Source organism: Falco punctatus, assembly GCF_963210335.1.
Source record: "Falco punctatus genome assembly, chromosome: 12".
Classification (NCBI taxonomy): domain Eukaryota; kingdom Metazoa; phylum Chordata; class Aves; order Falconiformes; family Falconidae; genus Falco; species Falco punctatus.
In genome coordinates, this window is record NC_137592.1 from 9680425 (window position 1) to 9705844 (window position 25420).

The following is a 25420-nucleotide window of genomic DNA, read 5'->3' on the forward strand; positions in this document are numbered from 1 at the left end:
AGGTCTGGTTTACCCCCAGTGAAAGTGACAAGATACTGACCAACTTTCAGAACCTGGCAAATTTTGTTTTGTAAATACCTGAACCGGATCAAGTGAAAGGAATGGTGAGAGCCTGGCTGGCTGCCCATGCCCCTGAACACTTTCCGTTTTAATTGGCAACATCATTCCAGAACAAGGGAAGAAGTAAGAGCACTGCCAGTAGAATCTGATCATCTTCTACAAACGGTTCTCAAATTATATCAGTCAAAATTAACTTCGTTGTGCATATGACGGACTTATTTCACCAAAGAAATGTATGTATTTTCTAGACACCTCTCAGGAAGGCAGTAATAAACTCCTGTCAACACAGTAAACGAGACAGACTGCCTCTTCTATACTTTGAGCTTAAGTAGCCTACTAGTAACCTCTACTGTAAGGGCTCCTCCACAAAAGCTGGTGCTACAAACGAACTAGACACCAATCCCTTTCAAGCAGGTAGAAGGAGTTTCAGTTTCTAGACGAAGGGCTTTATCCCACGCTTTAGAAGCCTAGTCGTACACCCCTGGCAGGCCCTTGCCTCTCGGCAGTTTCCTATCTTCGCCAACGCGGCCTTTCCGTCGTTATAAAAGGATGGGGCAGCCCAGTGCCTGAGACCATGGGCAGCCCAGCGCCCCAGCAAGGGCCCCGCACTTCCAGCACAACGGGGGAGCTCCTTCCCAGCCTGCCGGGCGGCGAAGCGCTCCCAGCAGCCGCTCAGCCCAGCGCCAAGCAACCCCTGAGGTCCCCGGCAGGGCTCCCCTCAGCCCCCAGGGCCGCACGGCTGTCACCGCCGCCGCACGGGTGGCACACGGCGCTTCCCGCACAGGCGGCGGCTGCACCCGGGGTCGCGCAGCCCCTCACTCACCTGCGGTTCATGGGCCGCACTCGCACGGCCACCTTCACCGACGCCATGGCTCATCCCCGCCGGCCCACTCGGGCCCGCACCTGCTCCAGCCGCCGCCGGTCCGGCCTGGCCCCGCCCGGCCAGGCCCCCGCCGCCGACCCGCGCCCCGCCCGCCGGGGCCGAGCGCAGGCCGCCGGCCGGCCTAGGCCATGTCGCTATGGCAACCGCCGCCCGCCCCCCGCAGCGCCCTGCCCCAGCGGGAGGCTACGGGGGCGGCGCACGGACAAACACCGTCGTAAGGCGTTGCTGATCCCGGCGGCGCCACCCCGCCCGCCGCCGCGGCGGGGTGGGGGAGGAAGAGGAAGAGGGAAGAGGAAGAGGGAAGGGGAAGGGGAAGGGGAAGGGGAAGGGGAAGGCGGGGGGTGCTTCGGGGGACGGGGCAGGGACAGTTACCGTGGGTGGACAGGGGCTTCTCCGCAGGGCCGTCCCCCGCCGTATCTATACTTTTTTTTTTTTTTTACATTTTTTTGGGGTGGGTAAGTGTATAGCCTATATAGATATATTTATGGGGAGCTGTATATGCCTATATATACGCATATACACACACCCCTGTAAATATGTATCTCCCCATTTTATATATAGAGAGATAAAGAGTTGTAGATAGAGGTTTCTATATATATACGCATATATATATAACCCTATATACACACCATATATAACTTGCCCTATATATATATACACACACCTGTATATATACACACCCCTATACATATACACCTATGTAGACCTATATATGGGGGAAGAGATGTCTACATAGATATGTATGTCCACATGTATCTATAGGTATCGATATATATCTACATATTTCTATTATATTCTTTTCTTCTTGGTTCTATGTACCTGTATGTACATACACACATATGTATGTGTTTAAGAGAAGGTGCCAAACCAGAGCTGTGCACCCAGGCCCCGCCGCACTCTGCTGGGCACCACCGGCGCTGGGCTGGCACCGCGAGGCTGGTTAAGCACTGAGCATCACAGCCCAAAAATAATATTTATGTATATAATGTAATAAATCTGGGTTATTATTTTTTTATTGCTTATAATAGGGCACACAGCAGCCCTCCCAACAGGCATCAACACTGACTCTGTCCTTTGCATCTAACAAGAAAAAGCTGATTATAGCCAGCTTGGGGAAAAGTGGAAGAAAAGGAGGGTAAATGCAAATGTACTTTAAGGTGCCACGTGTGATGGGGAGCTGTGCCCTCACCTGCATTTGCAGAAGTTCCAGCCTGGGCATCCATGTGGGATGCCGGGGGCATCGCAAGGCTGAGCAGTGCAGGCGGCGGGGGTGAGCCCCTGGCCCAGGGGACCCATCCTGCACAGGGGGCTGGAGACCTCGCACCAAACCTGCACAACGCTGGCAGCAGGGCTCCCACGGGGAACTCCGCCATCTCCACGGCCTTGGGGACAGTCAGCAGAGAAGCAGCTGGAGCCTGGACCAGCCTGAGGCAGGACCCCTATAATGTAATGAGAGACCCTAATGAGGTCTCGGGAACAGCCGCAGTACCAGTGCCACGGGAGGGGACAGCCGCTCCACTGGCACCAGCAGGGCACGTCCTCCCCGGGGGAGCAGCCAGCCACAGCAGGACATCTGGCTCATAAGGAATAACTGTGAAGAATACAAGGTAAAAAAAGCAGGATAAGTAATACTATCGTAAATAATAAGTATTTTTGGTTGTTTGGAGTTGTCAGTGCCCAAAAACTACACCCAGGATGGAGACACTATTTAAAATGCAGTAAAGACATAGTTGCATTCAAGTCATTAAGGTGTTACTGGCTTGATGGGCCAAAAAAACCCCAGTTGCCAAGACATAGAAGAGGGTCTGAGACCCAAGTACCTCATCTTTAGCAGTGACTCCTACTGACAACTTACTGTCTCCAAAAAGGGGAAGGAGTGAGGAAGGGGAGGTGACAGTAAGAACATCAGCTGATGAGCAATTAGCATCAGGGGTAACCAGGATCGTGTAGAGGAATGAGATGACCTGTGGAAAGGAGGAGCACAGAGGAGGGGAAGTGAGAGCCTGAAGGACCCCGTGTTTACACCCCAGCAGTGTAGGGGAAGCACTAGGAGGAGGGTCAGAGGAACACAGCCAGGACAGGAGAGATTTTGAGGGTGACTGACTGCTGGAGGTGGTCAAAGGGGATGGGGAAGGCATGGAAACAGCTGAAAAGCAGGGCCAAAAGAGATGCCGTGTTGTTGAGAGAGGATGAAGAAAGAAGTCAGAACAGTGATGTCCCCGGCAATGAATCAGATCAGCTGAGAGATGAGGTGGCATTCAGAGAGAGAGGTCAGGTCCACGGGGTAGTTTTAATAGCAAAAGAGAAACTATCATGTGTTCAATTTACTCAAGAAAGAGAAAAGGAGGGATGAGAACAAGAGGGGTCTGGGCCAAGGGGTTAAAAAGTCATTGGTGCAGCAGCTTAGAAGTGAAGAAGGGAGGAAGAAATGTACAGCTGGTAATAAGAAAGCAGGAGAAAGGAACGAGAGAGAGAGAGCGAAAGAGAGGAGCACATTGCTGGAGACGCAGGAGGCTTTCAACAGCCAGATGGGACCTCTGGCCTGAAAGGCAGAGATTAAAAACAGTTTTGAAGGTTTGGAGATGGAAAAGAAAGTAGTGAATTCGTAATGTGGATTTTTCCTGAGGTTTTCAGCAGTGAAAGGACAAACACGGCGGAAAGATGCAAGGAGGGAGCTGGGGTTTGTGGTGCTGAGACAAACCCCAAGGGCAAGAGAAGAGTCAGGACAAGTTTCAGCACCAGCATCAGAGAACCGCGAACTGGAGGTCACAGGAGCACTAAAAAAGAAGGGAAGGGATCAGCTGTGCAGTGTCAGAGAGGTGTTACAATGGGAGAAAAAAGAACTGAGGCACTGGGAAATCACATAAGGAGCAATATTTGCTTAAAGATCAGCCAAGGACCGGGTCACCCTGGTGCACGAGGGAGCTGACACTGCAGCAGCCAACATGCAGCAGGGGTTCCCCCGCCAACGCATCGGGCAAATTGACTGAAGTATATTGAAAGCTTTATAAAAGGATCTGGGAGACACATGGCAAGCTGCCAGGGAATAGCACAAAGACTTTAGAAAGATAAGAATAAGCTAAAAAGTGTGTAAGAAAAAACCAGACATGTACATGCATGCATAATAGGAGAAAAGAATAAAAAGCAGTGGTAAAAAATACAATTAAGTGTTTCAGCACCAGTTAGGAGTCCTAGAAAAGTCATCCCATATGTAGCTTAACTTGTAGAGCATCTACCAACTCCTCTCCGACAGTCATGCTTCCCCCCTCTCCGATTAGCAAAGCTATTGAAAAAATACATCTGTTTCAGTAAGTACATCTGCACACACTGTGTTTTGAGACATCTGGCCATCAGGGGATACAGTGAGCTTCTCCACCTGCACAGATCCTGTCACAAAATGGAAAACACTTTTCCACTTCCATACTGAGTGCCCACTGTGGATGGGAGCTGGACCAGCTCACGCAACCACAGCGTGCCTGGCATGAAGCAGCAAAACATCTCCAGGCCCTCCCATCCTCCTGCAATTCTCACTGCCTTGCTATTCCAGAAATTTCTTCCCTTCACCAGGACACGAATGCTGCAGACAGTCTATGGCAGGTAAAGATAGATCTGTTTTAATCCAGCAGCATTGATGAACGTTTGCCCATCGGCTGTAACCAGCATTGAGTGCTTGGGTGGTTGCACTGCGACCTAGCAGCAGCGTCAGAGGGGCTGACTCCTCTCAGGTTGTCAAATTATAGCCAGGAAAGTGGAATAAATTGGTCCTCTCAGCAAAATTAAGCAGAACTTAGTTCAATATTGCTCGAGTTAAACACATTCAGTATAAGCACTATTTGCGGGGCTTTAATGTACATCCATAGGCAGCACAGGTTTGCTCCTGTGACCCATTTCTGTCTCGGTGTACCTCTCTCTTCTGCTCCTTGGTTCAGCAATGAGTTAATACCTTGCTTGAAACTCTCATCGGTTCAGTCTGCCACATTAAATTATTACACACTACGTGTAACGTCTCCTGCAATTTCAGTACAGAACAAGGAAGTTTTACAAGAGGATGACCCAGGAGGAAGGCTGCTTCCTTAGGGCTGTATCCTGTAGTTAATCTGCTCAGTGGATATTTGAAGGATTGAGGCTGTAGGAAAGTCACTCTGTTCTTAGCCTGGCTTCTACAAAACTTGCCAGAAAGGGATATTTGGGGGACTTTTTTGCATAGGTCACAGTTTGTAGACATCAACCTTAAAAAAGCAAATATTAAGGTATGTAAATATACATACCCACACCAAGCACCTCGACCTCCTTTCCTTAAAAATGTGGTGGGAAACAGAGCTGTCAGTTTCTAAATAATAAATATTTAACACTCAGAAACACTGGCAAAGTTTGCAATCCCAAATCCAAACCAATCCCAAAGCACACTCACTCACAAATACTCCCCTGCTCCTTTGGTATAAGCATCTTTAATAAACACATGGTTCAGATATGGTTAACGAAGCATTTCCAAGGTTCTTCCTTGCCTGATCACAAACAGCCTCTCTGCTACCCTTCACTCAGAGGTGGGAAAGCCAGTTCCACCCACGGTAGAAATGACCCTCTGACTCAGGGGTGGGATCTCAAGCTCCTGCAAGTCTCCAGCCTGCTGGCAAGGAGACAAGCAGCACTGCACCTGACTGCCTCCTGACCACCATCTTCTGCACTTCCTTCTTGCTCCTAATTGGCCTCTTGCAATGGACCTGCTAGTCCAGGAACACCTTCAGGCACATACCATCATTTCCTGGACTTGCAAAACAGGTCCCAAGCCCAGAAGATGACAGGCTGGACCTTACTAATAACGAGTGGTGCAAAGTCTTTTATTCAGGCCCTTCCGATGCATGATGCATGCCTCCCCACGACAATGGCCAGCTGCCTTTCCTTGTGTTCACATGCAAATAGCCTGGAAGGGCAGGAATGTAATGACTCGGCCAATAGTTACATCTTACCTGCTATAATCCTCTTTTCCTGTTGCGGTTTAAAATACATTTCTGAGAAGGAGACATCAACCAGGACTTCTACCTGAGCATGCTGAGATACCCTTCCAGATGGCAGACAACAGAGGGAACTGAAGGATGGGCATCTCCCTGTTCCATTGGACTCACTGTTGGGCCACAGCTTGTCATCAGCCCCAGTTCAATTTGCTGATTAGCAAATCAGCATTTGCTAATTTGATGCAGAAAGCTCAATACTTATTGCTAAACAGGTTAAGAGGGTCCTCCATGGCCAATGTTTGGGAGAAGGTACTATCTCGTCACAGATCAATCCATCAGGAAAGTTATCCTCTCCACTCCTGGGAATCCTTTGGGGAAAACACTTGCTCAGCATCATCCACCAGCCTGCTTTTTTGGGGTTTTTCACACCTGACATGCCACGCAGAGTCAGATGTTATTTCTGCTGTCCCCAATGAGACGTGTTATGAAGTACTTTATCTCAGCCAGGAGAATCATCCTCCTCCTCAGGCTGCTCTGATTTTCCAATCTGTCATAATCATGAGGAATAAACAGCATTGCCCATTCCCAGAAGCACACAAACACAGTCCTTTTAATCCATACACACAGTTTGCTTTCCTGAACTCATCCCCAAGCCAAGTTTCGGGTCTATATTCATACCCACTTTGCACAAAACACGTCTGTATGTCTCTGGTTTGAACCCACACTTGTATTCAGATGGAGAAGCTTGCTGTGGCTAACTTCTCGAGGTGATGAGTGCCCCTCTGCTAGCCCCAGCGAGGGCCAGGGCTTCACTACAGCTTCCCAATGGAAGGTCCAAAATGGAGCCACCTGATGGCTGAAAAATAAAGAATGTCACCGTATTAAGAATTAAACCAAGTGCAGTGTGATTCCACACTAAACAAGGATAATTATCCAATTTCCAGCAGGTCTCAGCATGCAGTTTCAAGTAAATAAGCATCAAGCTGTCAGCTTGAAATTCTCATCGGGAGCTGTGCAGTTTCAGTGAGCTACCACCGATGCCGGGTTCTGGTATTTTCCCCTTTCCTCCTTTTGCTTTTTAATGAAATGCCGTGGATGTCGAGCCAGTCCACCTGCCAGGGTGCTGCTGGCAGCCCAGGGTCAGAGTAATGAACCTGGGGCAGCCCAGGAGGGTCACCTAGAGCTGGCACTGCCAGCACCATCCTCGGCAGTGGCTCAGGAAGAGCAGCAGCAGCAATTGCAGAAGACATGGCAGGACCTAGTGCCTTCGGCAGCTGTGGCAGCAACCACTGCTGTGCCAGGCTGTGTGCCAGCCCTCTGCTTGCAACAATTTGGGAAACAAGATTAAACTAAATGGTAGTGGGTCCATTTCCCCAGCATCTTTGTCATCTGCATCCAGCCCTCTTGTTGACCTTCACAGTTATAATGATAATAATATAAACCATACATGACCACTCCTCGCATGCTTGGCAGAGGGACCATCAGCAGCTCATCCGGCAGCTGCATATCACGGTCACAGAACACTGCCCATTTTTCCAGGTGCATCCCTTCCTGGAGAGCTCTGTGCTCATCATAAACATTTGCAGGCTGCATCATGAGAGGCTGGTACAGGAGATAGCAGCTTGTTTCCAGTGCACACAGCACGTGTGCAGGGATCCTCCAAATTCCTGGCCAGAGGATACAGGGAGATGGCTAGCTGGGTAGAAGGGTGTCCTCACTGGCACCCCCTTACGCAGACCTTCCGCTGAGCCACAAGGCAGGGTGTAAAGGGTTTACAGCCATAGTGGCTCTTGCACTGGGATGGGGAAGCAAACACAGCTCCTTGCCCTGCCACAGAGAGACCCGAGAAGCTGCCACGGTGCAGCTGTGGCAGGATGGGGAAACACCAAATCCCACACTGAAAGCTTCTTGTGGTCTGCTGCACCACACAAAAGAAGAAAGAGTTTGTAAATAGCTTTTCAATTTGAACATCTGGGGGAATTAATCAAGCAAAGATTCAAACTGCTCGGTGCGCATCATTGTTTTCAAGTTGCTGTGTTAGGCTTGATCCAGAACTGGACCAGAACAGCTTCAGCCAAAGCTTAGTTAGAACTGAACCACAAAGTAAATAGCCTGACTCTGATGCTTTGATCTACTGCTGATTGCTTAAGTCTTCTTTGAGCTGATTTTCCTTTTGCTGCACGTTCTACTTCCATTTAGTTTCAAAGCATTTTAAATATACTTCACATGGGAATAAGCAAATAAGGTATATAACAACAGAGAAACAAATGTACTTTTCATATTTGTACATATATTCTATAGCAGATGACTTTCTCCTTTGACACACAATTGTCACCTTGAACTCTAACCATGAAAACACAGCCACTTAATTTCTATTTTAAAGTATTAATGGGAGATGGCTTTGCGTAATAGAAGTTTGCCCTACACAGAAACTTCTCTTATTACAAAGAGCACTCATGAGTTTCGCAGAGTATGCTCTAGCATTTTAAATGTGTTGTTGGCTTCTTAGAAAAGAGGTTGGTTTTGTCCCCTCTCCTGCTTCACTTTTGGTTAAGGAGCTTGACAAGGAAAAGTATGGTAGAGAGAAGTGGAAATGAAGAATAAGTGGTTGCAGTTGACATTTAATTTCTGCACAGTTGGAAAGAGAAACGAGATTGTCTATTGTTCAACTCATTATTTTTCCCAACCATCCAAGAACAGCAATTTGTTGTTTCTTTATTACATATAATAGGGAGATGTTCTGATAATTTTTCCTTACTGATTTCTTATTATTTACAATTCATAGACGGTGGCAGTCTCTGAGCTGTCTCGTTTGCTCTGTTTTCTGGTGTATCATTCAATTAACACAGAGGCAATCTGTTATGTCCAAAACATAATATGACAGGGCTTGATAAACAAGCAAGCCACAGAAAGATCTAATAACGTTTAATGAATTATCACAGTGCCATGTTTGGAGATGTTCTCTTGGCAGCACCCCGGGATTTACACAACACATCAACATGTCACTACTTGGGATCAAGAATAGCCATATATTTCAAGTCTATGTCAGGGCCAAGCTCTTGGGTCTGCCAGTGTAGTTTTATCCACGAGGCCAGGGAAATGCCTTGCATACAGCACTGCCATTTACTCCTGGCTTTTAAAAACACAGGCAGTGTGTTCCCCCTTACTCCTCACTCCAGGACCCCTTTTATTGCCTTTATGGACATCAAAGATGGAGGAGGTTTGGGGCTTCAAAGTCTCTTCCAGAGAAGTGTCTTCCAGACTTTCCAGTGAGACATGAGATTAAACACCCACGCGTTGGCATCTGGCAACCCCAGCCACGCTGCACCTCAACAAGCCACAGTGCACAGGGACCAGAGCTTAGCAGCATGAATCACTTCTTCACTTTGCATCCAGAGAAGCAAAATAGATGACGCTGATGCCAACAATCATCAAGCAAGAGATGATGGCTGTGAAGGGGCATCTGTCTGGCATGTTAAACTCAGAAGCTCAGCTATGGTTGCTGTCAGGCTATCTGGGTTTACAGCAGGAAAGCATCCTTCAGGCATCCACCTTGGAGGACATCAGGCTGCTGTGTGAAAGAAATTAAAACACAGGAGAGGCTTTCCTGGAGGCCAGAGGAGGTTTGGCTGATGCCATATGGAAAAGGAATAATAATCAACCTTTCTTTCTGTATTTCCAATGTTATTTCTGTGTCTTCTTGTGACAGAAAGTCCCTTTTCCTTTGCTGAGAGAGGTTCAGGGTGGGAATTAGTGACTCATTTATGCTGTGGGTTTAGAGTATCTGATAAAGAACGACCACTTGAGGCTGGAAACTGGATCAAATACAAAAAGCATTGCTGTGTGCATTTTACACTCAGTTTGTTACCTGATTTTTAGAAGTCACTGGATTTCCACTGGAAATGAAGGTTAGTGTTATGGGCAGGCTCAAAAAAAAAAAAAAAAAAAAGGAAAAAAAAAAGAAAAGAAGAACCTGGGAAAATATAAATTGACAGCCAAAGGTAAAACACTGGAAATCATTGTGAAATCTTATACTGACTTCAGTGCATTTTGATTGATATCTACAGGGAAAAGTACACAAATATATTCTTGGAATAATGTTCCCTGGGAAAACAGAGGATTTGTATAAGCCAAATTTGGAGAGAAATAAAGAGATTACCCTGAGTTAGTACAGAGCACGTTTATGTCCTAATACACTGCTTCTACATAAAATCTTGTTGTATTTAACATTAAGATTAGGATCAGTGGAAAAACAGAGTGGAGTATGGGTCAGCTGCCTTAATAAGGCTTTAACTGTAATCCCCAAGGAAAGAGATGGTGTAGGTCTGAGCTGCTGAATATGCATAAGAAAATTATTTTAGGAAGTACTTGAAAGGTGGGACACCGATCTTGAAAGGATCTACAGATTCGTCTCAACTGGAATGAAATATTTAGGCAGTCTGGAAAGACATTTTCATGCTACTCAGGAAAATAAACATAACCTGCTTTCTAATCAGGCTAGTAAGCCAAGTCTACCACCCAGCGTGCCAGCATGCTAGTCCTGCTGCGAATTTCAAGGGGCAAAAGAGATGGGGAGAGAAGAAATAGCAAACAGAAGCAAGGGTGTGATAAGAGATTGCTGCCTGGGGCTGGGGAGGGCAGGTGGGCTCCTGCTTAAGAAAAGAGCGCATAGGAAGCATCGATGCAAAGAGAATAACCGACTGATGAATACAAGCTGTGTTTCTGCACATGGTGGACAAGGGAGGATTCATCCCATCAGGGGAATGTCACAAGAAGTGCACTGCTTACATCCATCCCTGCAGTTCCTGCCTATCCCCTGGAAGTCTATTGAAAAGACTCCACTTTTGTTGTCCAAAAGATAAAATAAGATTAATCATTGGCTTCAAAGGCCAGTTTTGCCTGAATAAGGAGTAAGAACTGTAGGACTTGGCCTCTTGTGAAAGGCAGCTGGATGCATAGAGTTGGTGTGCTCTCCAAAATAGTCACCAGTGTTGCTCCAGCTGAAGAGCAGCCTCCATGGAGAGGGCAGCCCTTCACGGTGTGCTACAGTGCCAAGCTCGTGAAGCACCCTCCCAAACATGGCCCTTAGCAGATGGCTTTAGATGGTTCCCTTCATTCAGTGGCACAAAATATACTATCCATGAGCAGAAAAGGGATGATCAGACAAGGCCACTGAACAGCCCACCCAGAAAAAGCCTGGATTTGGGAAATGGTGGATCTTTTTAAAAGTGTTTGGGAGAGAATTTAGCAAGAAACGAAACACCATCAGAAAGAGTTTTTTCTTCCAAGTTGCCAGTGTTACCTGGTCCTAGTTCCTTTCAGAAATAACCCTTACTAATAAGAAATGACTCATTTATTATCAAGTAATCTTTCAACTTGCAACATTGTTTCTTTTTTATTAATAGCTGCAAAGGGCATTAGGCAATGCTTGCTACAATTTACACTCAAATCAAGCCAAGCAAAGTATTTTAATAAAACTATACCTTGTCATTCTGAATTCATTGTCTTTCTTCAGTGAGATAAAATTAGATTAGGATCACACAAACCAGAACAAGAAATAAAGGTTTTATGTGTCAGTCACTGCATATCGAGGATGTATTTAACATGGATGAAAAGCACGCATGTCCCAAACAAGGGCATATCCTATTCTCCCTCTAGCATCCATTGCTTCTCCTTAAAAAAACCCTTGGCATGGAGATAAATCATACCATGCTGGAAAAGAAAGAATAGCAAAGAAGACCTGAAACAGCTTTTCACTTCAAGTGTCTACTCTTCTACTTAGCAATGTCTCACTAGCAGATCTAATGTTGCTGGTCAAAGGCAGAACACTGAGATCTTGCACATCCTCCTGCAAGAGCTACCAGCACAATCATCCATTTTAAAACCACAGTCGAAATGATTTTGTTGGAGAGGGGCCAGCTGCCTTTCAATTGCTAGATTACTGATCCAGCAAAAAAGCACAAAACCCATTTCTAATCTGCCATATAATGATTACCTTAAAAAGTCGCTGCTCTTCACTGAGTTCAAAATAGAAGAAACTAAGATATGAATGCATTTTTGCTAAGCATTTCAACTGATGTGGTTTCCTATATTTCATATGAGGTATAGCCAGTATTATAATTATTTAAAGTAACATTGTTTTCTTATTGGCAAAATGTTGTGCATATAAATACAAAAACCATTAATACAGTATTTTGCTGATACTTGACGACATTAAAAAACTGATAGCATTTATGTTGGCTGTGAGAAGCATCATTGCTGCTATAATGATGATGGCATATTTAGAAAATTTACATGGAATATTGTTGTACACATACTTTCAGATTATAAGCATTGCCAGAGAGAATTTATGTTTCTCCTCCTTGCCTTGGGATAAATATGGTAATATTATTATTGGCAGTAACAATTTATTTTGCTATATAAAATGTCTGGAGGGTCCACTCAAGCCAGAAAGCCCATGGTAGCAGATAGGCTGCAGTGTAGCTCCATCCATGCCGGGAATCTGCATCCTCAAGAGGGAAGACAGGTAAAAGAGCATGGGAAGAAAGAAGGGAAAGGAGATATACACAGGGTCACACAAGAAGTCGATGAGCACCTAAGAACAGAGGGTTTATGAACAAAGGTTTTGTGAACCATATGCTCAAAGCCCAACACCTGGGTCATATGGACTTGATGGAAAGGGCACAGCCAGAGCTCAGTGTATATCATGTTAGAAAAATCAAGGAATAGCTCCCTGCCATCTCCCTATCTAATCCTTCCACTGCTTAAAAAGAAGCAAAAGACTAACAATATAATGTTGTGCATGTGTTTTATCTCATATACCTGCCCAATCTGGCATGCCACAGAAATGGGCCCTGCCTCTAAACAAAACCCAAGCTGCTCGTGTATGAAATTGAGTCTAGTAAATCAATGAAGTCCTGAAATCTGAATCACTGCAATTTTAAGGTGTATTTACCATTCAAAAGCTGAAATGAAACACTTTGTAACAGTTTAGTCAGAAGACGTGTTGCTAATCCCAGGCAGAAAAGCAGCAGTAATCAGCGTGTTCCTGCAGACTGATAGCAAATGAGAAGCCCTGGACAGTGAAGGTTCTTGAAAGCTAAATATGGATCACAGTATTCAGCCATTACGTTTGTCATGTCGCCCTAAATCATCTGTCAACTAACAGAATCCCAAAAGATGTCCCTTTGACGTAGTGACATATCTTGCTTGGTCACTCCATCACAGACACATTCCAGGTGTCCAGCCACCACCAAGCCAGTGCAAAGTCTGTGTTCATCTCGCTGAGGAAAGGCATCTTCCTAAAGGCAGGGCAGTAGGCACTCACCATTACAAAGAAGCAGCCTGTATCCATTACACCCATTTCACAGGGCCATAGGTCTTCCACGGAACCATCTCACTTTGCACTTTCTTCCTGAATCTGTTTAGAGGAGGCCTCTACCACAAAGGCAAACGCAGCGCTTTGGGGCTCTCCTTTGTTCTGTTTTGTCCTCTCACGGAAGCTCCCCTCCAATGAATAAGCTCTGCTCCTTTAATCTCCCCATTTTCACATCCCATCATCTGGAAAGGTCGAAACGACAGGCTTGTTTACCAAGGCTCCTTCCTTCAGAAGTCGGGTAATACCTTTGACAAGATTGTTTTTGCTTCTCTCAAGAGATATTTACCAGAGGTTAGCGCACTTTTTTCCTTTGGAGATGATTGCTATCAGCACTGGAAGAGCTTCCCAAGATTGCTGAAAGGAAATAGCGTATCAGAGTATCTAATTTCCAAAGCGATGGTACAAAACCGCCTCTCTGCACGCAACCCCAGAGCAGCGCTCAGGAGTTCTGCATGCCTTTCCATCATGGGAAGTTTTGAGTGTTATTATCAATCTAAAAATTTCTCAAGAAGTGCTATGTGAATAATTAAGAACAAGATACAGGTTTGCTGTTTTCAGGATGATTGCTTCAGTTGAAGACTGAAGTCTTCAACTGGCAGTCCAGCTATCAGGAGACGAGCAACCTTTCTAGGGTGATGGGCACTGTTCACAGCAAAGACACACGCAGCTGCTGCTGATGCCTATGTCCTTACCCCCCGGATTGTTTCGGCTGAGCTATACTTTCCACTGAGTAGTTATACAGCACATATGGAGTCATTTTAGAAGAGCCATACACACAAAGACTGCTTTTCTTGAAGATTAAAGAAGGACTACAAGCAGGCTCGGACTTCGATTATAATCAGCACTCCAACTTGCAAGAAGTCTCCTTTATGAGAGTCCAGAAAAGCTCGATGGCATTACAATTTTCCCCACCATTTCATGGGGGTTTTCCCTGCCTTGGAAATTTCAGCCTAATTGCAAGCAATCAGTTAAGAGTACAAAAATAGCTGTTGCTATTTTTCTCAACTTCTCTGAAGCTTTTGCTATAGTTCACTATATTCCTGTTACACACATTTGAACAAATTATTCTGAAGGAGTGGTAAAAATCAAAGAAGCAGAATCATAAAACTACAAGATTTCATTACCCTACTAGGAACTGATGCTAATGCCTTGAAAGTCAGCAGGACAACAGAGAGTGTCCAGTACAGGAATCCATTAAAAAACTCTACCATTTTATGAATGCACAAATATGAACCTTATGTCTTTCCCACTGAGCAAACACTACAAAATATCACACACAAGAAACCAAAATAAAATCCTTCAAATTCAGGTAGAATCCTGCCCACTGCATCCCCACCCTTGGGACTTACTAAAGGTCTTGTCTTAATTCTGCTCACAGGGATGCCTAGCTAGAAAAGTCCCATCTTAATTTACCAAGTTCTTTCTTTACCTCTTGCAGTAAAAATATAAGCATTCCTCTGCTTATTAACTAACGACAACACTCGATGGTCCCTGATCTCTTTACCTAAAAAGCAAACAGCACAAATACTTTATGCACGAGTATAGTATCCTGTAAAACTGGATTCTACACGGTAGAGGAGGTTTTTCAGAGCTCTAAGGTAACGCTGTTGTCGGCTTAAGCTTCTCTAATGTCCCACATTTCTACAAAACCATTAGCCAAAAGACCTTCCGAAATTTCCAACAGCCTGTGCAGGCATTCGTGTTTGCAAATGATAGAGATCTGGTGTCTGCAAAGCACAGGATTAATGCTGCTGCCCCGTATCCCTATCATCAAGCTGGCATCCCTATACTTTCATTACCGTTTCCTGGCAACAAAGCGCTGAGGCAGTTCCATGAATGCTAACAATCCGTATTCATCCCACCAGCAGACCCTTCCGGAGAGCCCTGCCGAAATGAATGAGTGGATCAGTGGTATCTGCTCCTGCAATATCAGATGCAAACACAAACCCATTTTTTTTCCTGCACGAGGAGAGCATTATTAATGTGATTTTTTATTTAAAGATCAGTTCTATTTTTCTTTCTAGGCATTTATTTTTGGAGTCCTGCCATATTAGTTCACCCCAAAATATAAAAATCCCATTTCTGTTCATACTGCATAGAACAAGCTAGATCTATCGGTTTGGTTTTACCAGCTGGGCAGTTTGATGGTTGGGGCTGTTTTTTCTAGTTTACAGGATCAGTGTGGTAATGTGAAAAATCTAACACTGGGCATATATATATATATTTATTTTGAAAGGGAAAATAATTAGCATTTCCATTTTTTAGCAGAGAGATGGTTTCATCAATACCAAGACTAAAAGACAAAGAGCCACATCAAAAGGATGTTACGCTTTCTCCTATTTTAAGTGATATGACTCTTAAGCCTTCTTAGCACTAAACTAACACAGAAGTAACCAACGGCAGAAAAACAGGAAAAGGAGATGATGCTTTTTGTATCTTACACTATTGTGCATACACGAGGGCAAGGGTAAGGGCAAGGGCAAGGGCAAGGGCAAGGGCAAGGGCAAGGGCAAGGGAAAGGGAAAGGGAAAGGGAAAGGGAAAGGGAAAGGGCAGGATCTTCCCACACCACTAGGACACTACCCCAGGGGCTGCACACCACACTCGTGCCCCACCACTGTGCTGGGGACTTTGTTGTCTACCAGAAGCTTTTCTCAGCTGCACTTGTCATCTCAAAAGGTACATGCTAGCAAGCATCTCTTTCAGCCTAGAAAACCTGGACTGGTTAAAAAAAACTCAACCAAATAACAAAAAAATATTTCTGCTGAATTAGGATTAGGACAGATTTTGAAGTACATGGAAAGAGAAAGGAAAAGACTACTATTCCCTGTTCTTTGTTACTGAGAACTTACACCAGTATTCTGATACCAGAAGGCTTCTCTCTTTCATTTCCATTTTGTTGGTTATACTAGATTATGCAGGGTATCTGCAGCCCTCTGATGAACATCTCATTTGACTCTCACTCTTCACAACCTCCCTTCCCAGCCCTGGTGAGACTTTAGTTAATGTTGCTGTGTTTAACAAATGAACGGACCCTTATGCACTCTCTCAGCCTTACCCAAGGGTCTGCTCATGCTGAAAAGCTGTCAGCTTCACAGCATGTGGATACAGAGAAGATATATTTCATGGTCTTATCACCAAGAAAAAACACTGCATTGACAAAGGATCAATACTCAGGTTTGTACTGATGCTGCCAATATTGTTAAGACTTCTCAGGCAAAATTTGTTGGGCTTGAAAAAGACCCGAGTGTACCCTGGAACAGTTAATTTTCTGTGCTTTCCCCTCTGGCAGCTGGGTCTGGTTTGAAGTCAGGGCAAAGAAACCTTTTGGATCATTAACATTGCTCTATGACCGTCTGCATAGTGAGTTTTTTTTCCCACAACGATTGTTTTCTTGGATAAAACTGTCCAGGTAGTGAGAAAGTGAGTAATGTGTTTCAATCACACTTAGCAGATCTAAAGGGTTAGCTGCCCCTTTCTGTAATATACGGCTCTGGCTGTGTTAGCCTAAAATGAGTTTAAGATAGATTCCCTGAAGAAATGGTTCATGGCATATAATCTGGCTGCTAAGCAGTATTTCTTAGGGTGACAGCAGCCCCAGCCGACTTGCTCAAAGGCTGTGGCTGTTGAACAAAGCCAGCATGGGGATGTTCCATGTGTATAAGCAGATGTCCCACAAAAAAAATTAATATTTTTGAAGGACTCACTGAAGAAGGGAAATACAACCCCTGCTCTATGAGCTGTGACACAATCCATGGCTGTGGTCATTTATACACATGTGGTCTCAGTATGCAGGGGCAAGAGGTGACACTTTTATGGCACGATGGACTGGGGAAAGTCACAGGGGGTGTAGAGATGTGAGCACTGAGCACTAAGGAACAATATTCATCCTCGCTTCATTGATAGATCCACTTAGGCTAAAGGACAGGTTACTCCCTCCCCAGGGTATGTATTTCCCCCTTCGAGTATTGCCTGAAACTGAGAGTTCAAAGTTTTCTGAAGTCCGAAGGGGCAATGACGATCCCAAGCCTTGTTTGCTGCTTAGCTATGAAGCACAGGCATGGATGCAGCATGATGAAGTCCAAATACAACCCATTAGTTGACTCTCCCTCAGACATGTTTTGGATGCCAGTTCCCACCCACAGTCCCATTTTGAGTAGCTTAGAGGCCAATTTGCCAGAGCTGAGAAGCTACAGACTGTCCCTTACAGGGCTTTCTGCAGATCAGCAGCCGGTGCTTGGATGGAGACTGAGACAAAAGGAGTTTTTACTGGCAACACCCAAATCCAGTATAGGAGGATCAGAAGTAGATTTTTGCCTTTATTTGGTATTATAATATTGCATAGGACAAGCTATAGAAATTTCTTCTCTTTCACAGAAAATGCATTTCCAACCACTAAATTTTGATTTGTCGTGACTTGTGAATGGTTAACACTAACACAGTGTTAGGAAGGGTTAAACATTTACAGTGACCAATGGACTAGTTAAAACCTGGATGACAAAAAAAAAAAAACAAAACCAAAACAAAAACAAAACCACACCAATTTTTTGCAATCAGCAAACAGAAAGAGACTAAACCTCGTTGTTTAGCTGAGATTTGAGATAATGTGGAAAAGGTATTATATTTCTAACACTTTATTGCAGGTTTGGGAGAGGGGAATCTAGAAGAAGGCACTGTATTCTAAGGTAATACTACCCAATAGGTACATCTTCTCTAACAAACTCATATAAGCTGCCAGTCCAGCCCTGTGCTCTCAGATGAGGAGAGGTGGGGAGATCACTCTTCTCATCTGTTTGCAGCTGCACTGCTCCATGCATTCTTAGATGGTTTCAAGACCCACCTGAATCAAGCAGTGGAAGGAAAAGCAGTGAAGTGCTGCCATCAAAGTACCTGAGATCACCGCTGGTTGCACAGAAGTCATCCTTCTGTGCTTTTGTCACCTTGATGTTATCGGTTCACAAGCTAGCTAAATTGCTGTTCGAGCAGAAATATCTCCCTGTGCTGGAAATCACACCTTTGGCAGCAATGTAGACTTACCTTCCAGATCGCATTTTCACATCTATCTGAAAAACAACTAACCTCAAAGTAATGAAGTTGTATCAGTTGAATGGAATTCTCCAGGATAAACTGTCACTTCACACAGAATTAAGGAGGCAGAAAAAGTATGGGGAGACTTCATAGTTCCTCTGTCTTGCAAGAAAAGAACAAAATACCCTTTTTAATAAAACTTTTCAGTACTTCAATTGTTTTATCCATTTTATAAGGAACAAAAACCTTTTATAAAAAATTAATATAATTCATAAAAATACTGTTAAACAAAAGGGGTTTTGTCACTACTAGTTTTCTCCTGAAAAATTACGACCAGCTGTATGTGAAATAATTGCCTTTCAGGCTGAAAACAGGAAATTTTTATATGATTTAAGATGTTGACTGCTTAATATTGTATAGCCTTACTTTGTAACCAGAAGTGCAGTGGAAAGGATTGTCTTAATCCACCTGTGCACTTAATTTTAAGCCAGCAGATTCATACATTCATTTATCCAAGCACCTGTTCTCATTCCACTCTTTGGAGGTGGGAAATTTATTCATTCAGAGGTAAGATCTCATCTCACAGAGCTGAGATTTATTTTTACATTACTGAAGGCAAGATGGAGTAAATCATAGTCAGAACAGAGTCCTTTAGAAAGCCAATGTGTGCAGAGCTGCTCCGTGTGGAATTCTGATGGAGAGGAGATTGAAGCTGTATTTGATGTTGCTCTTGACCTATGCTATTTGTTGATGTAGGGTTTGGGGTTTTTTTAAGGGGATGGCACAAGAGAACCCTAACAATTGGAAGGGGCTCTACCTCGCTGAGGCTAAATGAGAAATAAGCACTGAAAGGCACTCTGACTCCCAGCATGGCTGCAAACACAAGGCAGCACAAGACATGCAGTCTTTTCCACGGCCAGCCAAGCTTTAGAAGCACTAAAAGAATTTATAGCCAGCTCGAGTCTACCAGATATGGTAAATTTACAGCCAACTCAAGTACCAGAGATGGTATGATTTACCGTCGGCTCCCCAGTGTCTGCTGTGACTGAGAACTAAATGATTTAAATCAATAAATGTTTGAAGGAATGAGACAATCAAAATAACTCAGGAGCTTTATTAGTATCCATACGGGGAACTGGCAGACCTTCAACACAAGCCCAGGCAGAACCTGTTAGAGGGGCTTACTACTGCTGTTTGCCCAAACCGCAGTAATTATTAACCACAAGACTAGTAATAAACAAGCTTATTTATGGCTTCATAGCTTGATGCTGGCATGGCTCTTAGCAATTTCAAGGCTGAGTTAGCTCGAGAAAGAAGTGTTTGAAAATCTAAGAGCTTCTTTATAGAATCTTATTGTTGATAGAGCCCCACATTTGATGCTGATGGTAAGCTACCAACAAGCTCCGTGGAAACCCTCAGCTGGGCAAACCTCCCTCCTCAGGCAGGATTGGTGAAACCAGCTCTCTGTTCTTGAGGTTCTACTTCTGGGCAAGCCTGTCTGTTTCCCTACCGATCTGTGTTTTGAAGGGCAGGTTTGCCCTTCGATCCAGCACGTGCTGTATTCCCTCCCCATCTGGGGAGAGGGCTCCTTAGTTCCACAGTGGTGCCACCAGCTATTTGATACCACCATGACCACCCAGCTTCCAGCCCACCAATGCTGCTTGAAGCAGGCCAAGCTTCCTGCTCACTGTTTTGCCACAGTTCACCTGGGCTGTTGCAGGCATCACCTCTAACTTCCCACTTCACAGCTGCATCAAGCTCAGAGATACAGGTAATGCTGCCAGCATCCAGTTCCACCTCGGCAGTCCCTCAGATGTCTGTGGTTTGCATCAGGGCCCCCAGCACACTCCTTCAAGGAGTCTGGCTGCTTACGCTCAAGACCAGCACTGACATGGGGCAGGTGTGACTTTGGCTCAGGCTGCTGAGACAAGGGCTGCGAGAAGCTCTGCCAGGGCTTCTGCTCTTTGCTTGGCAGCTGTGCTTGGGCCCCGACTATGACCTCTAGTCCTTACCCGGGCTGCACTGCAATGGTGCCTGGCCAGGTACCTCACAGAGCCAGAGCTGTATGCCTGATCCCAGACCTGTCTTGTTACTCCTGACTTGCCTGGTGGCCAGTGAGCAGTGAGCAGTGCCTGAACTGCTGGCTGTAAACATGCTCCCTTGTTCAAACTGTGCTCTTGCTTGTGCAGTCTGTCTGCCCCACACGCTGGGCACCTGGCTTGCCCTGCTTCATGAACACACCTGCCCTTGCTGCTGCCTGACAGCATGGTGCCTTCTCCAGCTGTTTTACCAAATGCCATCAGCTTCATGGATCACCCAGGCTTGTTCCTCTAGCAGGTCATGCTCTGCAGCCAGTTCCTAGCTCTGCTCTGGACAGGGCTTCATGCCCTGTGAGCCCATTCCCCTCTCTCGCAGTGCCCCTGTAAGCTGCTTTGCTGAGCCCTGCTCCTCTTCTGTTTCCCAGCTCCACAGCCAGGACACCCCTGGTGTGCTGAGAATTCAAGAACCAGGGGAGCGCTGCAAGAGCTGCAGCTAAAACTGGTTTGTATTGATGTGGGGGAAGATGTTCACAATGGGGGACTTGTGGTTTGTGAGACTTGGAAAAAAAAAAAGCCCGGTGATGGAAACAACCAAGCAATTTTATACAACTAAGCAGGTAAGTCTTGATTTCATTATACTACAATGTATCACATGTATTAGGATTCAAAAGTATTGAATTTCAAACGCTCAGTGTAAGTCACATCACTTACACTACATTTAGTATGCTGATTGCATGTAAAACTTAAAAATTAACCCAGACTGAAAGAAAAAGGGAAGGAATGCAGGCATTCTTGCATGATAATAAAGCAAACCAGTGCACTGCTATTCTTTCCAGCAAAGAGTTACAGTGTGGACAGATGACGCTGCCACCAATTAATACTAATAAAAGGACAACCCCAGTACCCTGAACTAATTTGGAGCCACCTGTATAAAACTAAAAGTGCTACCCACGTTTCATCTTTTTCAGTATATTAGCACACCCAGTTGTAATTCCCTCACTAATTGGGAATCACCACGATGACAAATATAGCAAATAAGAAGAGCTGTCTGTTAAATGCAGCGTTCAGCATACTTGCAAGTTCGGATGAGCTTTCGCCCCAGGGGATTGAAGCAGCAATGTAACAGAAGAGATGCAAAGCCCTAAAACTGTCAGCGGTGGCACCTGGTCTGAGAGGGAACAGGCTCCCCATAGAGGAAAGGCTGGTCTAGAAGCAGAGTATAACAAGGGACACTGAACTAGGGAGTCTGCTAAGGGTTTTGCATCTTCTCTAAGGTGTAGACCCCTCCCTCTGGGGTTTGGGTTTTTTTTAGGGGGAGCAAGGAGGTGGTCTGTTACTGGCTTCCAAGAGACCTTGATGCTAATTGAATCTTCTAGGTATTATCAGAGTGGTGATAGTTGCTGCCATCTGGTGAAAACTAAAACTGAAGAAACACAGCTGAGATGGGAAAAGGAGTAATTCACTAGTGTACTCAGATGGCTTCTGCTGAACAAGTTTGTTATGTGACCTGTGGAGTCCCCCTCCAAATTCTATTCCATTGATTATTTTTTTAATTTTTATTTTCCTAGTATGCTTGATAAAACACAAAGATGAAATATACTTATTTCACATTTTATGCTGGATATAACTAATTAACCGGGACCATCAAGTATCTAAAATTTAATTCTGGTTCACTTAACAATGGTAAGTATTTAATTTTTGTTTCAAATAATGCAACGGTTTTCTGTTGCCATGAACTAGAAGCACGTCCAAAGAACTAAAGTGCTGTGCTGTTTTTTTCCTGTGGAAGTGGTAAGGGAGAAAGATGACTTGGTCAAAAGAACAAGCAAACAGTTGTATTAATCATGATAGAATGATTTTCCCCTGAAACAGTAGTAATAAATAATTGGTTGTGGTGGTATACTCTTCCCTTGGTTGGTGAAGCTGCCTTGACTAAATTACATAGTTTACCTGAAAAGTCTGTCAGGCAGTGTATTTAACAATTAAGAGTATAAACCACCAATAATACATGTCAGGCAAATGTGTGGAGGTTCTTTTCTTTTAGATCAAGCAGTAATGCATTCAAGCATCTTTCTAGTTATTATGAAACAACCTTATTAAAGGAACTGCCATACATTTTTCCCTATCCACATACTGGTTTTGTTTGCCCCTCTCCCAACTACTGGGTGTCCTATTGTCCCCCGAAGCGGGTCAGCTGGGTCCTCTTCCTGAGTGGTTACAGTTCATTCAGGTGGTTCAAATTATGTTTTTCCAAGTGCTTCACCATGCATTTGTCAATGTTTAATTTCTCCTGCTGTCATGCTTTGCTTTGTTAGTTTGCAGAGATCGTGTATCCTGAGCCTGCAAACAATAATCTGTCAATCACTGCAGCCTCCTCAGCTCCTTCTGCAATCCACACCGGTGGACAGCAGTCAGTGCAACTGCCCAGCAACCACCGATTCATAGGACGCAATTCCTTCTCTTTTGCACCTTCCAATCGAATATAGATCCTGAAGTTGTTCACCCTTCAAAGAACCTTTTCTGTCTTAAATGCGAGGTTTCGTGTATATTGACTTTGCAAGAGCTCACAGCACCACTGTCTGTACTTGCCAGGGAATTTCCTTATTTCCTGTCATTTTGTTCATGGTCTTTGTCCATGTTCCAGTGTTCAGCAATGTGCTGTATTATCACACTCCTTGACACAGCAGAACACATCACTTAAAGGGTAGAACCAAAATGCTGAAGACTAATCCAGCCATAACACAAAGCATTCACACTCATGTTTCTTTCTAGCATATGATTTTGATTACACACACAGGTGAGATATTTCTATACTGATAAAGTAAAGTAACTTCACTTGTCCCACAATCTTCATACAGGAAGGTAACTGTGAGAAGTGTGAAGCATCATTATGTGTACACGGACCCAACCAAAGTTATGAGGACTGCACAATATTATGAATCTTCCACTATACACAGCTCTTGGTTATTGTCCTGTTTTAGTTTAGATAATTGCATTTAGAAAAGGAAGACAAAGGAAAAAAACCTCAATTTTTATTACAGGTTTCATAACAAACAGCAGTAATAATAATGAAATGCTAGGTTTCCTTGACCTTGAGCAAAGGGCTGTAAGGAGGAAAGGCAGTGGCTACAAAGATATTATCAAGAACCATGAAATCTTTATTTTGTTTCTTCAATGCTGTTTGACAATCTCTGATGAAGCAGCTGCCTCTTCAAGCTGGAAGGATGTTTCCAGCCCGTTATATTGGTGATGAATTATAATTGCTTACCAAGTTGCTACAGGCATTCTGCTAAGAAACTTGAAATAATTTTTACAATACTTCAGGCTTTCAGGGACTTTCAAACAAATGACAGTTTTTAGTGACTACGAGAGCATTATACCCCTCTGTTTGGGGATTAAGAAAACAGAAGTAATCCAAATAAACCTTGGGGAGGCGAGCAGGAAGCCAACCTGAGGAATGAATGTCAGTTCTATTGAACTGGCAGGCAGACTGTGAAATCCCACCTGAGGAGCAGGAAAGACACAGCTTTTCTGCTTTGCTGCATTCAAATTCTGCAAGAATAAATCAGTTGTGCTTAAAGTGACTCTGAGCAAGTATGATTGTGGCATACTGTGCTGGAGGAATTACAGAAGCCATGAATTCTTCCTTACTTTGTGCCAGGTTGAGGGGGTTTGTGTGTTTCTTTTCTTTAGTATCTTCTCTATGAACAGTTGAAGGACTTTATTTTTAAAATAATTTATGTCAGTATTTTTGATTCTGCAAGACAAATTGCCTTAGCTATGTTGACTCAATAGTTTTGAACGCTTACTAAGTTATGAAGTTATATGGACTGTACAACTGATCAACACAAAAAATAGCAGTCAGCCTTTCTGAGAAATAGTGCTTTAATGCATTGTTCATGCTTGGATTTCAAAGGTATGCTTTAACAACTACTTTAAGACAATAAACAAAGAAAACTAAGTAGGGTGCTAAAACTTGAGTGGAACTGCTGCCTGTGTTTTGAATTTGCATGTACACATTGCATATGGCACTGTACTAGCACACCATTTCCCATACTGTGGAATGGTCTAACAACTGAAGAACATGCTACTCACTTCTACTAGCAAAAAACCATATAAATCCATAGCTTTTTGCTTTTATATTCAACTCACTTTAATCCATGTTGTTCTTTTTAAGCTTCCTACATACCAGATTTCCTTTTTACTCAAGGAAACTCTAGAATCTGGAAGTAATGCTGGGTTTTCTTCCTGAAATGTAACTGAACCAAGAACTCTCTACCTAACATTCCTGCCTCTTTACAAAGAGTTGGCCTGCCCAAACATAATTTATAGTTTAAGCAAGGACTATCTTATTTATATCACTCCTCCAAGAACATTTTTTGTTATGTAACCAGGTTAAACCTTTGCAACTTAAAAATTGTTTCTGGAAAAGCCTGCATAATTATTCATAGAAGTGAAGGTATGCAGCCTGCAAAACTATTCCAAAAATTCAAGGGCTGCAAACTCAATCTCTTCTCTATTTGTCCTGAGCTACCACTACCATAGAGATTTTCAAAGTATCTTCAAGAAATTACATGCTTGGATACCTTGCCTTTTCAGTACCAAAACTAAACCCAAATGTTATCTAATGAATGTCTGCAGTCTAAGTTACTGCTTCTCTTTGTGCTCCCGAAGTTAGTGTGTCAGCTGTCAGTTGTGAAAAGAAAAAAACACCACGAAGTCAGTGTATCGCTCTGCTGGCACAGAGCAGAGCTAAAGCCCGGGGCAAGCAGCCCCCGGCTCGGTCAGTTCCAAGCCCGGCTGTGGTTTCCAGAGCCCCGACTACCACCGCTCTGGCTCCGCGGCTGAACCAGAGCCAGAACCAGCCCGTGCTCCCCGACCCCCTCCGTGCGCCTCACCCGGGCGGCGGGGCGGGCAGGGGGGCCCGCCGGGGGACTAGGCCGGCCTGCACGTTCCTCTGCCTCTGAGGTGAGAGCCAGGAACGAACGACGGACACGGCTTGCTAACCCGCATCACTTAAACTGGGCTGCTTGACGAGCGCCTTTATGACCCGTTTAGCCCTTTTACGGCGCCGCCTGTAG

The 25420-nt window shown here is 44.4% G+C and overlaps 1 protein-coding gene across 6 annotated transcripts in view; it reads right to left on the minus strand.

The window, feature by feature from the left end:
* The window catches only part of KIF16B (kinesin family member 16B), a 166652-nt gene extending 141268 nt beyond the window's left edge, over positions 1 to 25384 (minus strand). For all 6 annotated transcript variants that reach the window (XM_080408507.1, XM_080408504.1, XM_080408503.1 and 3 more), the window contains exon 1: positions 884 to 25384. In XM_080408507.1, the coding sequence (XP_080264633.1) occupies positions 884 to 930 (47 nt within the window). In that variant the 5' untranslated portion in view covers positions 931 to 25384. The remainder of the gene's footprint in view (positions 1 to 883) is intronic.
* Positions 25385 to 25420: the final 36 nt, after the last annotated feature.